The following is a 17,797-nucleotide window of genomic DNA, read 5'->3' on the forward strand; positions in this document are numbered from 1 at the left end:
TGAAAGGTCTGCACTGCACCCGGACTCTTCTCCTTCAAAGCTATGCTCTTGTGATGGATGTCGTATGTGGTCCGCCAAACTCACAGTTGTTGATTCAATCCCTCCAGTCACATGTTGAAGTGTCCTTGAGCAAGACACTGAACCCCAACTTAGTTGCTCCAGGTGAGTGTTGGCAAGCTGCATAGCAGCTCCCCCATCGGTGTGTGAGTGTGTGTGTGATTGTGAGTGTGAATGGGTGAATAAGAAGCAGTGTAAAGTGCTTTGAGTGCCAATAGGTAGAAACGCGCCATATAAGTGCAGACCATTTCCCATTTGTCTGGATGGGAGCATATGTTGCCCTAAAACCTCCATGTACTTTTCAATTGATTGATTGTTGCCTTTCTAGATGTATAAACTGCCCACTCCATAGGTATAGACATCTGATTTAAAAAGAGCTAATATTTTTTCATTGGTCAATATGGTAAAAAGTATGAGATTTAGAAATCATTGCATTCTGTTTGCATTTATTTATGTTTTCACAACTTTTTTGGAATTGTGGTTGTAATTTTTAATTTATCTTATTGTCTCTTCTTGTATCTTTTTTATTGTGTACATATTTCATATTTGTTGTGTCACACCTTTGTATTTTTACTTATATTTTAGATCTTGTGTTTGCTTGCACCTGTCACCAAGACAGATTCCTAGTACTGTAAGGTGTTCTCAACTGTACCTGGGAATACAGTTTTCTGATTCTCACTCTGATAATGTCAACTGAAACCCCCTGTAACCAAGACTCTTAACAGCACTGGGAGTAATAGAGATATTTACTTCTAAACATTTATGACCATGCTCACCTCCTTTGTAACCAACCAGAAAATGTAATGATTTCTGAATGATTGTCTGAAGGGGCTGGACAGAGCAAAACACAGCAGAGCAGGGAGAAGGTAGGCTGAGCAAATTGATTGAGTCTCACGTTAACGCTAACTTAAAGCTACAATGTGCACTAGCTTGAGAATGGCAATCAGTCCTCTTTGCTGTGTGTAGCTCTTCCTCCTCCTGATTCATTCTTTATGCCTTAGGGTATGTTCACTACAGCGAATATCTCCTTTCTGCTGCCACTGCTTTTCGTGAAGTTTAACTTTATGGGACGTGTTGACAGCACCTATCTACTGTAAGATTACTATATTTCTACAAAAATAATATTCTAAAAAGGTTACAGTTAGTTAGGTGGCTGCATATTTACTGTATGGATATGAAACAAAAAGGGATGTTTTTAATCAGACCAGAAAGCAAATAAGCCTGTTCTTAAAATGTCAAACTATTCTTTAAAGAAAAGGTTGATTCAGCCATGTACCACAAGCAGTGTTTATCCTGTCATACTGTCTTTATATCTCAAATGCAAAAATAATTGAAAACAAAAACTGAAAATCATACTCTTAGCAATCTTAGCAAAAACTTTCCAGCTTCTGTTTCCAAAAGGCCATCACTCTACAAGACAGTAGGTTATGTCTGCTGCTTCAGCCTGTCAATCCAACACGAGCTTTTTAGTCTTTCATTTAATTAGAAATATTAGACATCTACTGTCACTTAGATGTTCAATACTTCAGTTCTGGGTTCTCTTTTTCTTTCAAACGATAATTGCCTTTCAGCTTCCGATTTGAATAACGGCCTCTGTATGTGAACTTAGAAAGTAATTTAAAAAAAATATATAAATTATTTAAAAAATGCAAAATCATTGTTATTTTCCTGGGGTTATTTTAAAACAATAAAACAGTGTATCTCAGTGAAAGGTTTTCAAGTTAGACAGTGTAAGATTATTTATACTGCAGAATAACTGCAGTATAAATAATCACCAGTGCTGCAATATGATAAACTCATCATTGATATCTAAATGACAATAGTCTTGTAATGTAAACTCAGTATTCAAGTAAAACTTTCAGCTTTTGAGACATTGTTAACTATATAGGATACAAAATGTAATGCTGGCATCTTAAATTAAAAACAGTGTAGCCATTATGTCTACACACTGTACCTGTTTTGGTGCTGAGGTGCAATGGTGTTGGGGAAACCTCCAGCTGACTCCCCCTGGAAATCACTGAAGGCCTGATCTCCTGCTCCTGGTTTTGGAGCCTCCTGGAAGTCCTGGAAGTCGTCGTCATCAGTTTTGGTCGCCTACATGAGCGACATTTTCACAAATTAGTTCCAATTAGTACAGTGATAAAAGAAGCATACAGAAACATGCTGAACTGAGAGCATAACCGAGTCACCTGTGCAGAAGGGAAGCTGGCAATGAAATGAGTGTTTGTTTGTGGTTGAGCCAATGCTGCAGGTGCCATAGCCATGACTGGTGGCGCTGGTGTGGGCATGGCCATAGTGACTGGGGGCTGGGTCATCATAGGTTGCTGGTGTTGGGGGATAACGGAAGCCATGGCTATAGCTAGGGCAGGTAGGTTGGGCACTGGTGGAGAAGGGAACTGACTGAGGATTTCCACATTCAGTGCTGGAAGGCCACTCTGAAACAAAGAAAATAGGACTAAAAGCTACATGTGATGTTGTGTTTACTTCAGAAAAGAGGAAAGATAACAATTAAATGATCCTAAAAAAAGTTTTGCCTGCATATCCAAAGACTGACATAACATCTCCCATTGTCCAAACATGGGTGAGCCACATTACATGAACGTGGTCACTGTAGTTTCTTATGAATCCATATACATCATTCCACAGCTAAAATGCTGAACAGGGCACCAAATTTGTAATATTCTACTGCTAAAAATTAAGGACGCAGCTAAGGAAATTGTTGTAATTGATTAATCTATTATTTCGTCAACAGATATTCAGTTTACCATTACTGTTCACTGTAATAGTTTAAAAAAGACAATCATGAAAATGTGCACACATTATAAACGAGAGCCAGAAAACACACTATTGCATTTTTACTAGAAAGAAACAACAGTTGCAGATTTTGGGGGGAAAATGAATGTTTAGGTTCTACAGAAAGTAGTACAAATATTTACATAAATTACAGTTTTTAAAAGCGGTTTTACAAATCCTAACTAACTCATTTTAAAAACAATCCTTCATATATGATGCATTGGCTTTAATTGTATTGGGAAAATTAGGAAATACTAAGAATTACACCAACATATGGCTGGTCTTTTAATGGCATTTGTTGACAGTAAGAAAAATAAACACCAGATAATTTATTGCTTTTAATTTCATAATTTAATTTAAAATGTATTGCACATAAAAGGAATATTTTGGTTTCTTTTGTCAGACTTAAATGGGTATCCATGTTAGACACTTGAGAATGACCAAGATCATGGGTAATACCACAGCCAGAGGTTACACGCAGTCACTGAACAATGTAAAAAGATGGATGATGTTTGTATATAGACTATTTAACATATTCAGATGTGACAAGAGCTTACACTGGTAGAATAAAAACTTTTTTCCTTTCACTAGAGAATCCATCTTGTTGTGCTTGTGTTTTAAGGTTTGAAGTTTTGCATCACCATTGGTGTCTTATTATTCCTTGCATGGAAGCATTGGCATGCAGTGTTTCGTGAGCTGCCTGCCGATTCGCATATTCCCAGGGGTGGTGGTGACAAGCCCAGGCTGAAGATGATAAGAAGTCTCCTGCCAAACTTGGCTGATAGGGACTGAGCCATATATTCAGCTTACAATGCTTCAAAAGCCTCGGGCTGCTTCACAGAACTGTTTCTCTCTCCGTTTCAAGCTAAGACTGTTTAATTTCACTGTGGAGTTTATGGCGCAGCACTGTGGAAGCCATGAGGGATGATTAGTAAAATAGTTTTAAGTGGATAATTTGTCTTGACTCTGGTGTTTACCTGCGCCACACCAATTAGTGCAAGTACAGTGTAGAGCTCCTCCTTGGTCAGCATGCCAGGTGTTGTGCGGTTGGCTGATGCCCAGATTTGCCCTAGTGATTCCCTGGGAAGACCCGATGACATTAATATCGGATAGAGCTTGGCTGTGTCTATCCCTGCTGGAGTCATGGTGTATTCAAGTACCTTCTTAAAAATTTCTATGGACAGAAAAACAGAAAAAAAGGGATTCAAGTATGCCAGAAAATGTAAAGCTCAACAATTAAATTATACTTGTAAGAGCAAGTGAAAATCAACACAGTGTAGGGAGCAATTCTTTTCAGCATATAAGCATAGACTTTTCTGTTTGTTGCACTGGATATTATCTTGGGTGAATGTACCTGGGATGAGGCTGTCATTGTAAATCCAAGCTGGCAGCATGGGCTGAATGTGCTCTTGTTGTGGGTACATGCCAACACCTGCTGTCACACACACACACACACACACACACACAGTCAGTTGTTAAAGCGAAAAATTTGGCCAGGCATAGGATTTGCCAAGCGTCTTGGCAGCTGAACCCAGATTGTATTAAATCCAACAAAAATCATACACCTCATGTCTGGAAGGATTGGTGCAGATGTAATGATTGCCTGTACTGAATTACAAGCATCCTGCCACATCAGACATACATAAATCAGTCTGTGTACATGTACAGCTTATTCCCTTCGCTTTATAAGAAAAAAACAATATACACATTTTTTAGTTTAGCTGCTGACGTTGACCTAAATACAATTTTCCTCTGCAAATATACAAACAACACATTTTAAAGAAAGTTATATAAAGTTGCTCATTCGGAATTGTTGTATGAAAGGCATCTGTTTACTAAGGTAGCCACACTGCACATTAATACTCCCATCAGTCAGGCAATTAAATTTATCTTATTACACATCTCCCCAGTCTCCATGATGAGCCTCCATATTTCCTTTTATGACACAGAGGACACAGACACTGACAAACAAATAACAGCAGAAAGGAACAGCACAGTGGCATGCACGACCAGCCTTAGATTAGTTTGAACCCCAGTGGCAGCTGCCAATCCATGCGCATCATTGTTAAACCAAGGTAGTCAGCATGCAGCTCAGGTCTCTCTCTGAGAGGGTCTTACACGGTAAGGAAACAGATGGCAGCTTATTGAGTCAGAAGGTATTAACCAGGACCTCAACAGACACAATGTGTGCAGAGTGCTCCAACATGAGAAGGCCCCTCTATTGAGATGTTGCCTGATGTAAGAGAGTTACAAAAACAGGCACAGACAGAAGCATAGACTTGGCTTACCGAAAGATGCACAGTAAATACCAGGGAAGATACTTCAACGATACCACAAACTCATAGCAAGGCCAGAGTTCAAGGAAGTGTGCTGGTAATTTAACAGCACATACTGTACGCTACAATAGAATGACGCCCAGTCCAGAATCTGGTATAAACCACTTACGAGACAAAGAGACAGAACAGTTTCAGGTGTTGCAAAAGATGCATACAGTTGGGAACGAAAGTTTACATACACTCACCAGAACTGTAATGGCAATATTAGGATGGATGAAAGTAAAATATACAGTACATCTTAATTAAACAGGCTTAAAATTATTGATACAGGGTCAAAACTGCACACAGCACACTACATAGAGTTTCTGGTGGTTTTTCCTGAGCTTTCTACCAGCTGTTGTCAACCATGATCACTATGAGGAAGTTAAGAAGCCTTGTGGTTAAAAATGTAAAGAAAATTGCACCTTTCGGCAGCACTTATCTGAGTGGGTGCAGTTTTGACCTGTACAAAGCATGTGGTAACAAAATTTTTATTAACTAAATTCTAACCAGGGGTTACTGGTTATTCAAGATACATGTTGTACTATAATAAGGCTCAGCCCCCAAAAACAAACAAAGCAACAAACAAACAAAAAAGATGAGTGTATGTAAACTTTAATGCACGACTGTATTCTTTACAGAAAGCCGGAAATAAGTTCCCCAGGACAGAAAAAACATAAAAACATAAAACCCTGATTGTGTGTTAATGCTTCAGCAAAGCAAGGGATAGAATCAGAGCGAAGACATCTAATAAACAGGCACTTCTCTCACCACTGTTGCTACTGGTTTGAGGGTACGAGTCAGCAGCTGATGGAGGGATGCTGGCCACTGGCACAGGGCCCTTAGTTGTCTTTTCTGCTGTGAAGACAGTACTCAAGTCCTCAGGGGCAGCAGCCCAGTTCCTGGCTTTAGTGCTGGACTGAAACTGAGCTGAAACTCTAGCTTTAGGCCCCATTTCAGCCAAACTCTGCTTGGATTTAAAGTTAACCTGGGCGAGCTTATCAGCAGTAAGGTCGTATGAGGAGAATAGCTTCTCTTCCAGGGATGGGCCTAGAGGGATGAATGAGGAACAAGCTTCTTTATAACAGACACCAGCTATAGACAGCAGTTTAACTTCCGTTGGTAAATAGACAGCTACACTTGCTGCAATAATTAGGAGGCATTTACTAAGCATTAGCTTAGAAAAGGCATTTTCATTCATTTATCATTTCCCAAAATATGGGACAACACTACATTTAAAGCAAAAATATTGTGAAAACATTTTTCTTCTGGGAAAAGCACTGTTTTATCTACACATTAAGAGAAAAACAGACCACACCCAGGTGGAGCTAGAACTGAACTTGTAGATAGAAACACAATGGTCATCTTTCCTGAATATAATTAATGGGTCATAGCAGGTCCAATGTGGTGCAACATGATTTAAGTAGCCAGTAATACTGTTAAGTCTTTTTAAAGTATTACTGTCTTTGCGCAAGGGTGCAGGTGATGAAATACACAGTTCTACCAATTGTATCGCACTATACAATCATCAACAGGTTGTGGTAACATGTCAAGATATGATGCAATGCACCAAAAAGCAGTAAATAAGAAACTAGAGAAGTAAATGGGGATGAAAACTAAGCTGTTTTTTAATACCTTAAAATGGATAAAGCCGGTAAATGTTTTATAAAGGAGGGAAATGTGCTCGACCTGTTTTGTTGTCCACACCTACACACATCTGGCAAGCAAAACTGAATGTGACTTCTAACAAATGTCATTATTTTAATAGCAAATTAAGTCACTTCTGCTTCACTAGAGCCGAAATAATCATTTATTTAAAGAGGCTATTATGCTTCTTTTAGTATTTTGTGTTGTAACTTAACTTTTGTGCTGATTGGTGTCCATATTCAATGTAAATTTAGTAGTGCAAGAATAAAAGTTTAAATCCTAAATTCTGAATAATATGGCTTGTTTAACCAAATTAAATGATTATCTTTCATATTTTTCCATTACCAACTTCCAAACACTTGTTTACTATAATTCTCTTATTTAAACAAGATAAAGGTCTCTGTAAATGTACTTTGTAAACAAAACAGAATCAAGAGCTGGCTACTGCATTTCTCTGACCCGCGTCTGTCTGTCTACTTTCATTCCTAGTCTAAAACTCAATAGCTATCAGAGCAGATGCTCATCCCACAGATCAGACATCAGATGACACATCAGAGTGACAGCTATCTGACAGTGCACAATCCGTAAACTGATTCACTATTAGTCGTAGATTCAGCTACTACATGGTTAAAGCAATTGCTATGTCTAATGATGAAACAAATTGGGTTTTTTATTTATCTTGGATCTTCGTTTGACTAGTTTGTAGTGTATGGTAGCTATGAAGGTTTAGGTAATGAGACCATCTGCTGTTCTGACTGCAGCTCTCACACTGAACACCCGCTGAGACCAAGTCAAATGTATCAGTCAAACTGTTCAATAGGCAAGCAGATCTACATGTAATAAAACCTCCAGACTCGTTTAAAGTGTAACTCATCAAAATGAATTATGTAGGGGGGGTGTCAACAAAGCAAAAGAACAGTTACCTTGAAATGTAGATTGGGAGCTGGTGTTGGCAGCAGAGTGTTGGGTGGCAGTGGGAATGGACACAGAGGCAGGGAGGGAATGAGAGGGGGATTGTGAGGAAGGTAACGAAATTAGGACTTGGGCTTGAGAGGAGAAGTGGAAATCGGAGGAAGGGAAAGTGTTTACAGGACCCTGAACAAAGTCACTAAACTCATCATCGTCCTCAGGGAAACCTGTCTTGGGAGCAAGGGATGATGGCTGGATGTGGGCTTGAGAGGAGAGGCTGAAGGCAGAGGTACAGGACGAAGAGAAGGAGGAGGGTGCCTCTACAGGCCCCTGAAAGTCACTAAACTCGTCACTGTCCTCGGGCAAAGCTGGGGGAAGGGAGTGAGTGGTGACAGACTGGTGTGATGGCGATGAGTCTGCAAAAATGAAGAAATAATCATGATGGCACAACACATGTCACACACTACAATGGAGAATGAATTAAGGGCTGTGCATTGTTTTGTGCAGGACCATAAACTGCAGACCTGCAAATCTGAATAAAATCCTATAGATTAATGAATATATAAACTCAAAATAGCAAAAAGAGCTGTTTAAGTGAAAAATTATTACATATAAAAACTGCCTTTGTACAAATATACGTGCTGATTATTGAGTTTAAAGCAGACCTGGGGGTTGGAATTCTCCACTGGATCACAAAATGAATCCGAATGGGAAAGGAAAGAAAGAAAAACACTGCCTTGGAAAAATATTAGTCTTTCAACCAACTAGTAATAACAAATTAAACAAGTTGAGAAATTTAAAAGATAAAATGTTTGATAGCACTGCTCATAATTCACTAGTGTTTAAGGTTTCATAGACCAAAGGAGTCGGGAACTTCAGCTTTAAAGTGTGTTTATTACTGTGAAAATGTTAAGTGTTTTCTGTCATGCACGACAAGGAAAAGGAAATAAGTAAGGAAAATCTATATTTCTAAAACACTGGAAAAGTTCAGAATTTGAACACTGAAGTTCACACAAGCAGTTGTGAACAAATCAGATAAACACAGACATTAAGATACTGCTAAATATAGCAATACTAACAGATTGTTGTAAAGATGAAGTGACAAACCGGAAAACGTGATATAGAAATGTGTTATATACTCAGAAAGTGCCAAATGTCCTGACCTCCAATCTAGTTAATATTTAGGGATGGTGGTGTTTCAAAAGAGCGGATGTGCTGATGGAGAGGAATGACAAAAATACACAGTACATCCAAGGAACTGTAACTTTAAAGTAAAGGTACCTGGCTTCTTGGTCTGTGATGATGGAGTGGGGTGCATCTTAGCATCTCTACTGAAGCCATCTAAGTTGCCTTTGATTGCCTCTAAGGCATCATCACGGCTCTTCTCTCCTGTCTGCGCACAACACAACAGGGCATCAAGAGCCAAATAAGTTTTGAAGATGAGCAGCAAACATACAGGAAAAACAGTAAGAAAATATGGAGAGAGACTCACCTTGGGTTTGACACTGCTAAGCAGCCTCAGTTTCTGTTTCTGCTCCTCAAACTGTCTTCTTTTCCTGTCCTCCTCCAGCATCTTCTGCTGCTGCTCCAGTCGTTTTCTGAAGGGCAAAAGAATACGAACATTATATCGACAGAAAAGTAAATAATATTCCTATATGAGCCAGGTCAAATAAACAAATTATTGTGCTTGTTAAAAAACTTTAATGTGAAGCTGCACATGATTTAGTGTATTGTATAGCTAGAATAAAATGTCTAAAAATCTATCTTCCTGTCAGACTTAATAAATGGTATTCTTTTTACTGGTAAATTAATGGGCTAAATGAAAATACTCAAACCATTTTGCTTCACAGGTAAAAACAACATGTACAATCATATGAAAACATTTTTTATATATTTATTTTCATTTTTGAAACAGAGAGAGAGAAGGAAGGAGGAAGGTGACTATACAACCTTGCAATTAAATGCCTTGGGCTTACATGCATGCCCTTAAGATGTTTTTAAGAAAATTTATAGCATAATACATTGATGAAATAACAGGATAGATGGAAATGGATAGGAATTTAAGAAGAATAGGCCTACTAAAAAAAGAGAAAGACACAGAAATTATAAAATCCTAGAACTAAACCTAAGGGCCATAAGGGAGGCACCATAAACCTACCAAAGCAGTGGTAACCCAAAGGCAGCAGCACTGAGCTTAAACTGAATTAGTGTCTTAGTAAAATTGTGTTGTGGGGAAATAATTTAACGAGACTAAGAATGAAGACCCATGTTAGTGATTCTGTACATCAGCATGCCAATAGGCTCACAATGACAATACTAACATGAAAAAAAAGTAGGCATGATGATTGTCTTTACTATTTTACTTTAGCATGTCAGCATTCAAACATCACCAGGGGTCTACAAACACACAAATATAATGCCATGGCAGACATTTCACCCAACCGTATGGTGAAATCAGCAAAGAAAAAGCAGCAAAGTAGTCTTACTGGTGCTCCTCAACCATTTGTTTCTGCAGATCTGCAGTGTACTGGGGTCCAGCAGGTCTCATTCCCATAAACTGTGGCTGACCTAAGAACTGTAGCCCAGGAGTCTGCATGCCAATCGCCATTCCAGCCTGTTAGACACACCGACCAAAAATAAGAGAGAAAACAGCTCTGAAATAACTTTAGAAATGTTGCTGTCACACTCATTTCACTTGAAATTAAATGTTCATATCAAGGGAAAGCATTGCAATTCATAAATAAATCAAATAAAAAAAAAATCACCAGGCTGCTATTAATTCCTGTTAATGTACTGATGTTTGTGACTGGACTAATCTATTAGCAAACAGGAAGAAGAGAAATAACATCATTTTAATGAACAATTTTTGTATTCATCAAGGAAAGCCCACATTAAAGGATGGATTATTTAGGCTTGCTGAGCCAAAAGGATCTGGGGGTCCATGGGCCAGATCCTCTGAATTTAAAAGAGCTCGGTTAAAAGACAAAAAATGACCATAAAGAGATGTACAGCAGCCACAGAATGATGCTAAATGATTACCTGAAACTATGTAATACAGGCACAAAGTTACCAATAACAGACACAAAACATCACAACCTAGACATCAAGTAACAGTCTAACATCAAAAGCCAATACAGATGCACAGGCTCACCTGCATAGGCATGGCTCCAGGGGGCATTTGTCCCCCAAAGTTCATTCCTATCATGCCCTGCATGTTTGGTTGCATGACCGGAACCATAGGGAATCCCTGCTGTTGCTGCTGCTGCTGCTGCTGTTGCTGCTGCTGCTGCTGCTGCTGCTGCTGCATGGGTACCATGCCTGCAGAAACACAACAAACACACAAACACTATTACGATTAGGTAGCATAGACATGGCAGATAAGTGTATTTAATTACTATTTGTCATTGAGCCAAAATTTAAAGGCTCCAAAGTTTGGCCATGATTCAGTATTGTCTGGACAACTAAGAAAGAAACAGGCTCAGCAATAACCTAGTCTGTTTTCTGATGACTAAAGTGACAGCTTGGAGAAAAACAAAGATATGAAGGATAAAATGAAAAGGTGTGTGTTTGTGTGCATGTTCACCGATGCTGTGTAAGCTTCCAGCAAGAGCTGAGCAGCCAGCTCCTATTGGAACCTCCAGATGACTCACCATGTTAAAGCTCAATAGGCCTAAAAAAATGGCTTGTTTAGGAGGCTGCAGACATTCTAATTCATTTGACTAAAATGACATTGCTAACGGGAGCTCATGTAATGACCCCTGAGAGATGTTTGTCCCAGCAGTGTATGAATGGAGCATTACTGCAAAGTCAACAGTCTAAATATGACAAACATCTGCGACCCAGTGATCGTACATCTGAGACCAATGACCAACTCCAATGTGCCATGCTCATGTAATTATGTAAATCTTTTAAAAGCAGTTTATCTTGAAAACCACAATTTCTCCTTCTATCCTTCTTCAAAATGTCTTTAAATACATTTATTTCTCGTGTTATTGCTGGTATTTTCCAAAACATTAAAGGGTTTCAGTGAGGCCTTTGAAGCTGCAACACTTACAGAGGAGTGACCACTCATTTAAACATAAAGCTGACACTCTAATGTTATCAAGGTTAATGCAAACGAGAGCATGTCTAAAAGGGTTTATAGTGTGTGTGTGTGTGTGTGTCTATTTGGTCTGCTTTACTGCACCATCCCCACTATAAGACAATAGCATAAGTTGAAAAAAATCAGGCTGTCAAAAGAACAAATTAGTAAAATGAGGGCAAAGGCTGACATTTAATTATCATGGCACTGGTACAATGAAAAACTTGGTCGAGCTTGAAATTATTTTTAAAGCATAGCTCACAGATTTTTTTTTAACTGTATAGTGACAACTATACAGTTAAAAAAAAATCTGTATAGTGACAACTATACAGTGACAACTTTGTATGGTTATGGTTATGCCTGGTTACTGAAGTCCATGTAAATGCACTGAATATAAAATATATTGTCTCATCCTTTACCTCAAATGAAAGTGTTACACTGATGCTGCTTTATACTTTACTTAGCTTGACAGTAATTTAACAGCTGCTACCCTATATCCACACAGCAAAATTGAGTAATGTTACTGTTTTGGGAGTGACACATTGAGGAGAAGAGGGAGGGAAGGTTGGGGGGCTACATGGAAAAAGTAACCTAAAGTAGGAAAAAGTTTTGCCCATTAAAAAAAAAAATTAATAGTTAATGAACTAAAAACTATGTTAAATTACATTCTTATGCTGTTAAAGGGACATTTGCAATAGGCACCAGGCTGCAGTACAGTATTTCACACACATAAATATACAAAAAACGGTGAGCCAAACACTGCAGAATACCTTTTTGCTGCTTCAAAGGTCAAAAAGCAGCTCAGGTCACCTGTCAGTAATGTTAATCTAGGATTTAAATGGATGGCAAATTTGTTGTTGATGTGTTTGCTCTCTGTACATTGGTGGAGCATCAGGCTTGAACAGCACTGCTTGTGCCAAAGATTGTATCACTTACTGTACCTCTAAACACTCCTGGCTGTATTTATGTGGTAAGAGCGATCACTCTGTAACAACTCTGAACAACCAGAGTGGACTGGTTCATCAAAACAGAGTGAGACCCCTTCTCAAGTAAAACCATCAGCTCATCTTGCAACAGTTTCAGGATCCCAAGTTTCAATGCTCACATCATGTCAAGGTATTATTGTGGTTCAGAGTCAAGATCTTCAGTAAGACGATTTCAAGCACTGACATACTGATAAAAAGTTAGGTCAGTTGTGGCCTTTCTATCTAAATTCAGGATGTGAGGCAGAGATACAGCAGAATGCCCTCTAAGATCATTAACAATGCAAAGTAAAAGCCTTTATTGTGTCACTAACATTTTTCCTGCAGGGGACACTGTAGAAAAAATGCAATTCAGGAAGCTCATATAAAGTGACTGTATAAGGCCATAATGAAAAAAATAACTGAATCTGGTAGCTAACAATTGTCAATCAACCACATGAGCTAAAATTGAACAGAATCTTCAGTTTTATATGCTCGCATTATGTGATTGTCTTTTTGCAGTTCTGAGTCAGGACTTTAACTAGTCTATTTCAAGCATGTAGCTGTTGGACAATAATGTGTTCCAAAGTCAGTAGGCTGTTCATGAGTAAATACAAACAAACAGCATCCAATTAATATTTGTACAATTGTCACTTTGGTATAAATACTTGATAAACTCAGACTAAGCAAATTGACCCCGAAACTCGCATTGATAACTTTTAGGTTGTAATGTCACTGAAACTGTGTAAAAGTCATTCAGTGTGGAAGAGTTTTTGTCTTTTTTGTGGCTATACACAAGTCATGTGGATTATCTACTTGGCCATAAAAACACTGCATTAGGCAAGTTTGCATCCCTGTTTAAAAGCTGTTTTAAAAAACTCAGCTCTAATGTTGACTGCATGATGACTCACCTTGTGGTGGTCCCAAGCCCCCTCCAACAGGATAGATGAAACTGAAGTGGCAAAGAAAAGAAAAAGAATACAAGTTGTGAGATTCACAATAAACCTTTGACATACTGATTAAACATTAGGTCAGTTGTGACCTTTCTATCTGAATTCATGATGTGAGGTGGAGAAACGGCATAATTTAAAAATAACTGAATCTCGTATCTAACAATTGTCAATAGAATACAACCACATAATTTAACTGAATAGAGATGTAAGACACCTTTATACTACGTTCAATGGCTTTAATGTTAAAATTTACTGTAACCATGCTCCATCAAATAGAGACAAAAAGAAAACTTTATCCAAAATGTTATCAGTTATACCTTCATACACTATAATCCAAATAAATTATCAGCTTTTGGCAATCCTAATCTCATTCAAAGTACAATTCAAGATTTTAACTATTTAAAAATGTAACGTGCAGAAACCGGCACTATTCGTACAAACACGTTGGACTCACTCACTTGCTCTCTGCTGAGAAACAGACATTCAAGCAATAACCAGAGGACGTCAGAACAAGTCGGCCAAGTACCTCTCTCAAGAGCCAACCCACACAGGCCTTCAGCTATTTGCCTAAAAACTTATTACTGTCTGTTGCTGATGGTGCAGAAACACAGAAAAGAAGCCAGGCCTCTCCTAAAAGAGCCTCCAATAATTGAGTGACATTACAATACTGCTAATATTAAGACAACTTTGCTAACAGATGGGACACAGGGAACTTATTTTCAGACCAGTTCAAGTATTTGGTAAATTTGCGAAATCTGTATACAAGGGCTGCTTCTAACAATTGTTTTGATTTTAATTAGGGTTGAGCCATGCAGTATCATCAACTCAATGTACCATTATCATCAACACAATGTGATAATTTGTTTTGTCTGACCAACAATACAGAAGCTTATTTATTATAGAATTTATTAAGCAGTAAATCCATTCATTTTCTCTCAATTAGTTAGTGACCTGAAACATAATCTGCGACCATTTTGTCAACAGAATGACTGTTTCAGTCATTTTTAAGGCAAAAACAAAACCTTTAGGTCTCTCAAATGAGAGCAATATGCCACATAAAAATATATATCTCTGGTTATGGACAGTTGGTAATACAAAATGAAATTGGCAATTAGTAGTAGCAACACCACTCAGAGCTATGTTATCATGATTATTGTTGTTTTTTTGCCTTTTATTTTAATATCCCTTGGGACTTCTGAAATAAAAAAGTCAGCATTCAGCAGCAAAACCTGGCTTACTACTGAGGGTAAAATAAAAAAAATGTAGTAAATGTTAAATGGTCTGCACTTATATAGTACTTTCCTACCTAGTGGAACTCAAAGCGCTTTACACTGCTTTTCATTCACTCATTCGTACTCACAATCACACACACCGACGAGGGAGCTGCTATGTAGCTGGCCAATGCTCACTGGGAGCAACTAAGTTTGGGTTCAGTGTCTTGCTCAACGACACAACTGCATCCCAACCCAATGCTCTACCACTGAGCCCCCAGCCCCTCAAAACAATTCTAGAACAATACGACTTTATATAATAAAAGAAGGGCAGTAACAGAGACACCTGAATGTATATGTGATCTAAAAATTCTAAATCTCATAAGTGGATTATATTTTGTATACTGTCTAGCATGCCGTTGCAAAAACAATGCTTAAGTGTACATTGTATTATAAAATTTTTTATCAATCTGCCGAAAGTGATTTTTTTTTTATTAAAATAGAAATTGCCAAAACTAAAAACTATGTCCACTACAACTTTGCTGAAACCAAGGCAGCATCTTCACTTATATTGTTCTCCCTGGATTATCCTGATTTATACAGTTTACTAGGAATTACACTTATTATTTTAAACTTTAAACAGCTGTGTACTTGATGATCAATTAATTGAACAATTGAATGACCCTAATGACTAAATTACAGTGAATAAAATGACAATACATAAACAAAATAGTAGAACAATATCAGTAGCCTACTACTAGGTTTTATCTTCTTGATTTTTAGGGTTTCAGATTCTCACATCTGTTCACTCCCTGTAACATTTGCAGCTTAAAAAGCTTTTATACAAGCAGTGCTGCCCACCACCCTGCAGCAAATAACAGTTCATGGCTGAGCAGGTTAACATAGCAGGAGTTAAGCAGGGATGGCAGCTTGTGGCAGCCAGGCTGGTCACTGCCTTGTAAAAGGCCTGTAATCATCGAACGGCTATCATCAAATTCTTCCAAGAGATGGGAGTCAGGAGTTTCAGTCAGTGTCAACAATACTGAGGATGTTAAAACTACAATTATTGTGGCTTCATCTGAAGCTCCTCTGTTAGTTGAATAGACGATGGATAGAACACTGAATTCTCTGGAGATTAATCAAATGAGAATTTATAAAAATATACTTTATAGATGGGATTATGGTAAGGGGTTATTATCTATAGACAATTTGATTGTTAAAATAGGTAGGGTATAATTACAGTAAGATATCATAAAACATTCAGGTTAGCTCTCTGATGAATGGTCTGATCACGACATCATATAGGCAATCGTATCAATGGTTGATGGATACACAAACTTTATGTTGGTGATCGACAATCACAAACAATAACAACAATCTGCTGATGATTAAAGCTGAGGCCTTATCAAATTATTAATATTTTTATTTCTGAAGTGACAAACTAAACGAAACATGTTTTATTGCCATAATGATTTATCAATTAATCAGCGAATTCATTCATAATTAAAATAACCATTAGTCCAGTCCAAAACCAAACATTAATATAAAGATGTAACTGCTAACAGTATTACCACCACTAGTACTGGCACATCACTGTATGCCTGATAAATAGTCGAGTCTTTCCACTCAATTGGTAACGACAACATTTTCTGAGAGAAGAGGATGGACACTCTGCAAACAGGTACTGAGTGAGACATACTTTTCACTCTCATTTAATTTATTCCTTCAGTAAATGATTGCCAGTTCACTTTTACATAATTATAAGAGCATGGCTTCAGATATTATTGAATACCATAGAGCATTTTTCCAAGTGCCTACATTAAGCTAGATCATGAACATGTTTCATGCACAGCTAGATCATGCAAACATCCTGCATTAAAATATTATTAGGTAGAGTGATCTCCCCCCAATCCCACAGTTGTTGGTTCAATCCCAGGCTCCTCCGGTCACATGTCAAAGTGTCCATGAGCAAGACACTGAACCCCAACTTAGTTACTCCAGGTGGGCGTTGGCGTTCCCCCATTAGGATGTGAGTGTGTGATTGTGAGTGCGAATGGGTGAATGAGAAGCAGTGTAAAGCGCTTTAAGTGCCAACATGAAGAAAAGCACTATATAAATGCAGACCATTTACCATATGTGGGGGATTTCATAGGCTTTAGATTACATGTACATAAGTACATGTACTCGATTCAGCCTAAGAAAAGTAAAACAATTGTATTTTAAGACTAGTGCTTACTATATGCAAGTTCATGCTAACTGAGGACACTGAGATAATGTCCTAATTGTTTTCTGTATTAAACTGAGGAAACATTGATTCCCTCCTCTTAAACAAAAATGTTTTGACAAGGCACCTGTTCTTATTCCCTCTGCCCACACTCATCTATATTATAAGGGCTTGGGTTTCACCTGTCAGATCAGTATCACCTGGCTAGTGGAAACGCTTGTAGCCAAAGTATATTTATTATTTAAGCTGGTCAGCCTCAGCTAATGAAAGAATCATGAGGTTTGCCTTTTCATCTCCTCTGCAAACCATCATCTTTCAAATGCTTTCATGACATCTTTTGAACATATATCTAATTAGCTGGAGTGGAAAATTTAGGTGCAACAGGGTTAATGGTGGGAGTCAATAAACAATTATTCATTAAACATTAAGCAGAGCAGGCTGAAAAAAATTTGAAACATTAACGATTCTGTAGCTGTTGAGATAGAATAGAAAATCCTAATTTACAGTAGCAGCCTTTTGAAGGATCTTCACGTCTCATGTGTCTCACATTTTTCAGGTTCTCAGAAGCTTAACACATATACATTGAATTCCCCAAATATTCAGAATTATATTGGGCATAACGTCAAAGTTGATACAGCAAGGTGT

The 17,797-nt window shown here is 38.0% G+C and overlaps 1 protein-coding gene across 11 annotated transcripts in view; it reads right to left on the reverse strand.

Moving 5' to 3' along the window:
* synrg (synergin, gamma) overlaps positions 1–17,797 on the reverse strand; it is a 39,850-nt gene that overhangs the window by 21,509 nt on the left and 544 nt on the right. For 4 of the 11 annotated variants that reach the window (XM_067506661.1, XM_067506660.1, XM_067506658.1 and 1 more), the window contains exons 2-12: positions 13,676–13,716; positions 10,873–11,039; positions 10,208–10,335; positions 9,214–9,319; positions 9,003–9,114; positions 7,736–8,137; positions 5,937–6,215; positions 4,205–4,285; positions 3,828–4,024; positions 2,247–2,492; positions 2,012–2,151 (exon numbers count right to left, since the gene is read on the reverse strand). In XM_067506661.1, coding sequence (XP_067362762.1) covers positions 2,012–2,151; positions 2,247–2,492; positions 3,828–4,024; positions 4,205–4,285; positions 5,937–6,215; positions 7,736–8,137; positions 9,003–9,114; positions 9,214–9,319; positions 10,208–10,335; positions 10,873–11,039; positions 13,676–13,716 — 1,899 coding nt within the window. The remainder of the gene's footprint in view (positions 1–2,011; positions 2,152–2,246; positions 2,493–3,827; positions 4,025–4,204; positions 4,286–5,936; positions 6,216–7,735; positions 8,138–9,002; positions 9,115–9,213; positions 9,320–10,207; positions 10,336–10,872; positions 11,040–13,675; positions 13,717–17,797) is intronic. The other 7 variants (XM_067506668.1, XM_067506659.1, XM_067506669.1 and 4 more) reach the window with 5 other exon arrangements.

The sequence above is a fragment of the Channa argus genome, chromosome 6 (genome assembly GCF_033026475.1).
Source record: "Channa argus isolate prfri chromosome 6, Channa argus male v1.0, whole genome shotgun sequence".
Taxonomy (NCBI): domain Eukaryota; kingdom Metazoa; phylum Chordata; class Actinopteri; order Anabantiformes; family Channidae; genus Channa; species Channa argus.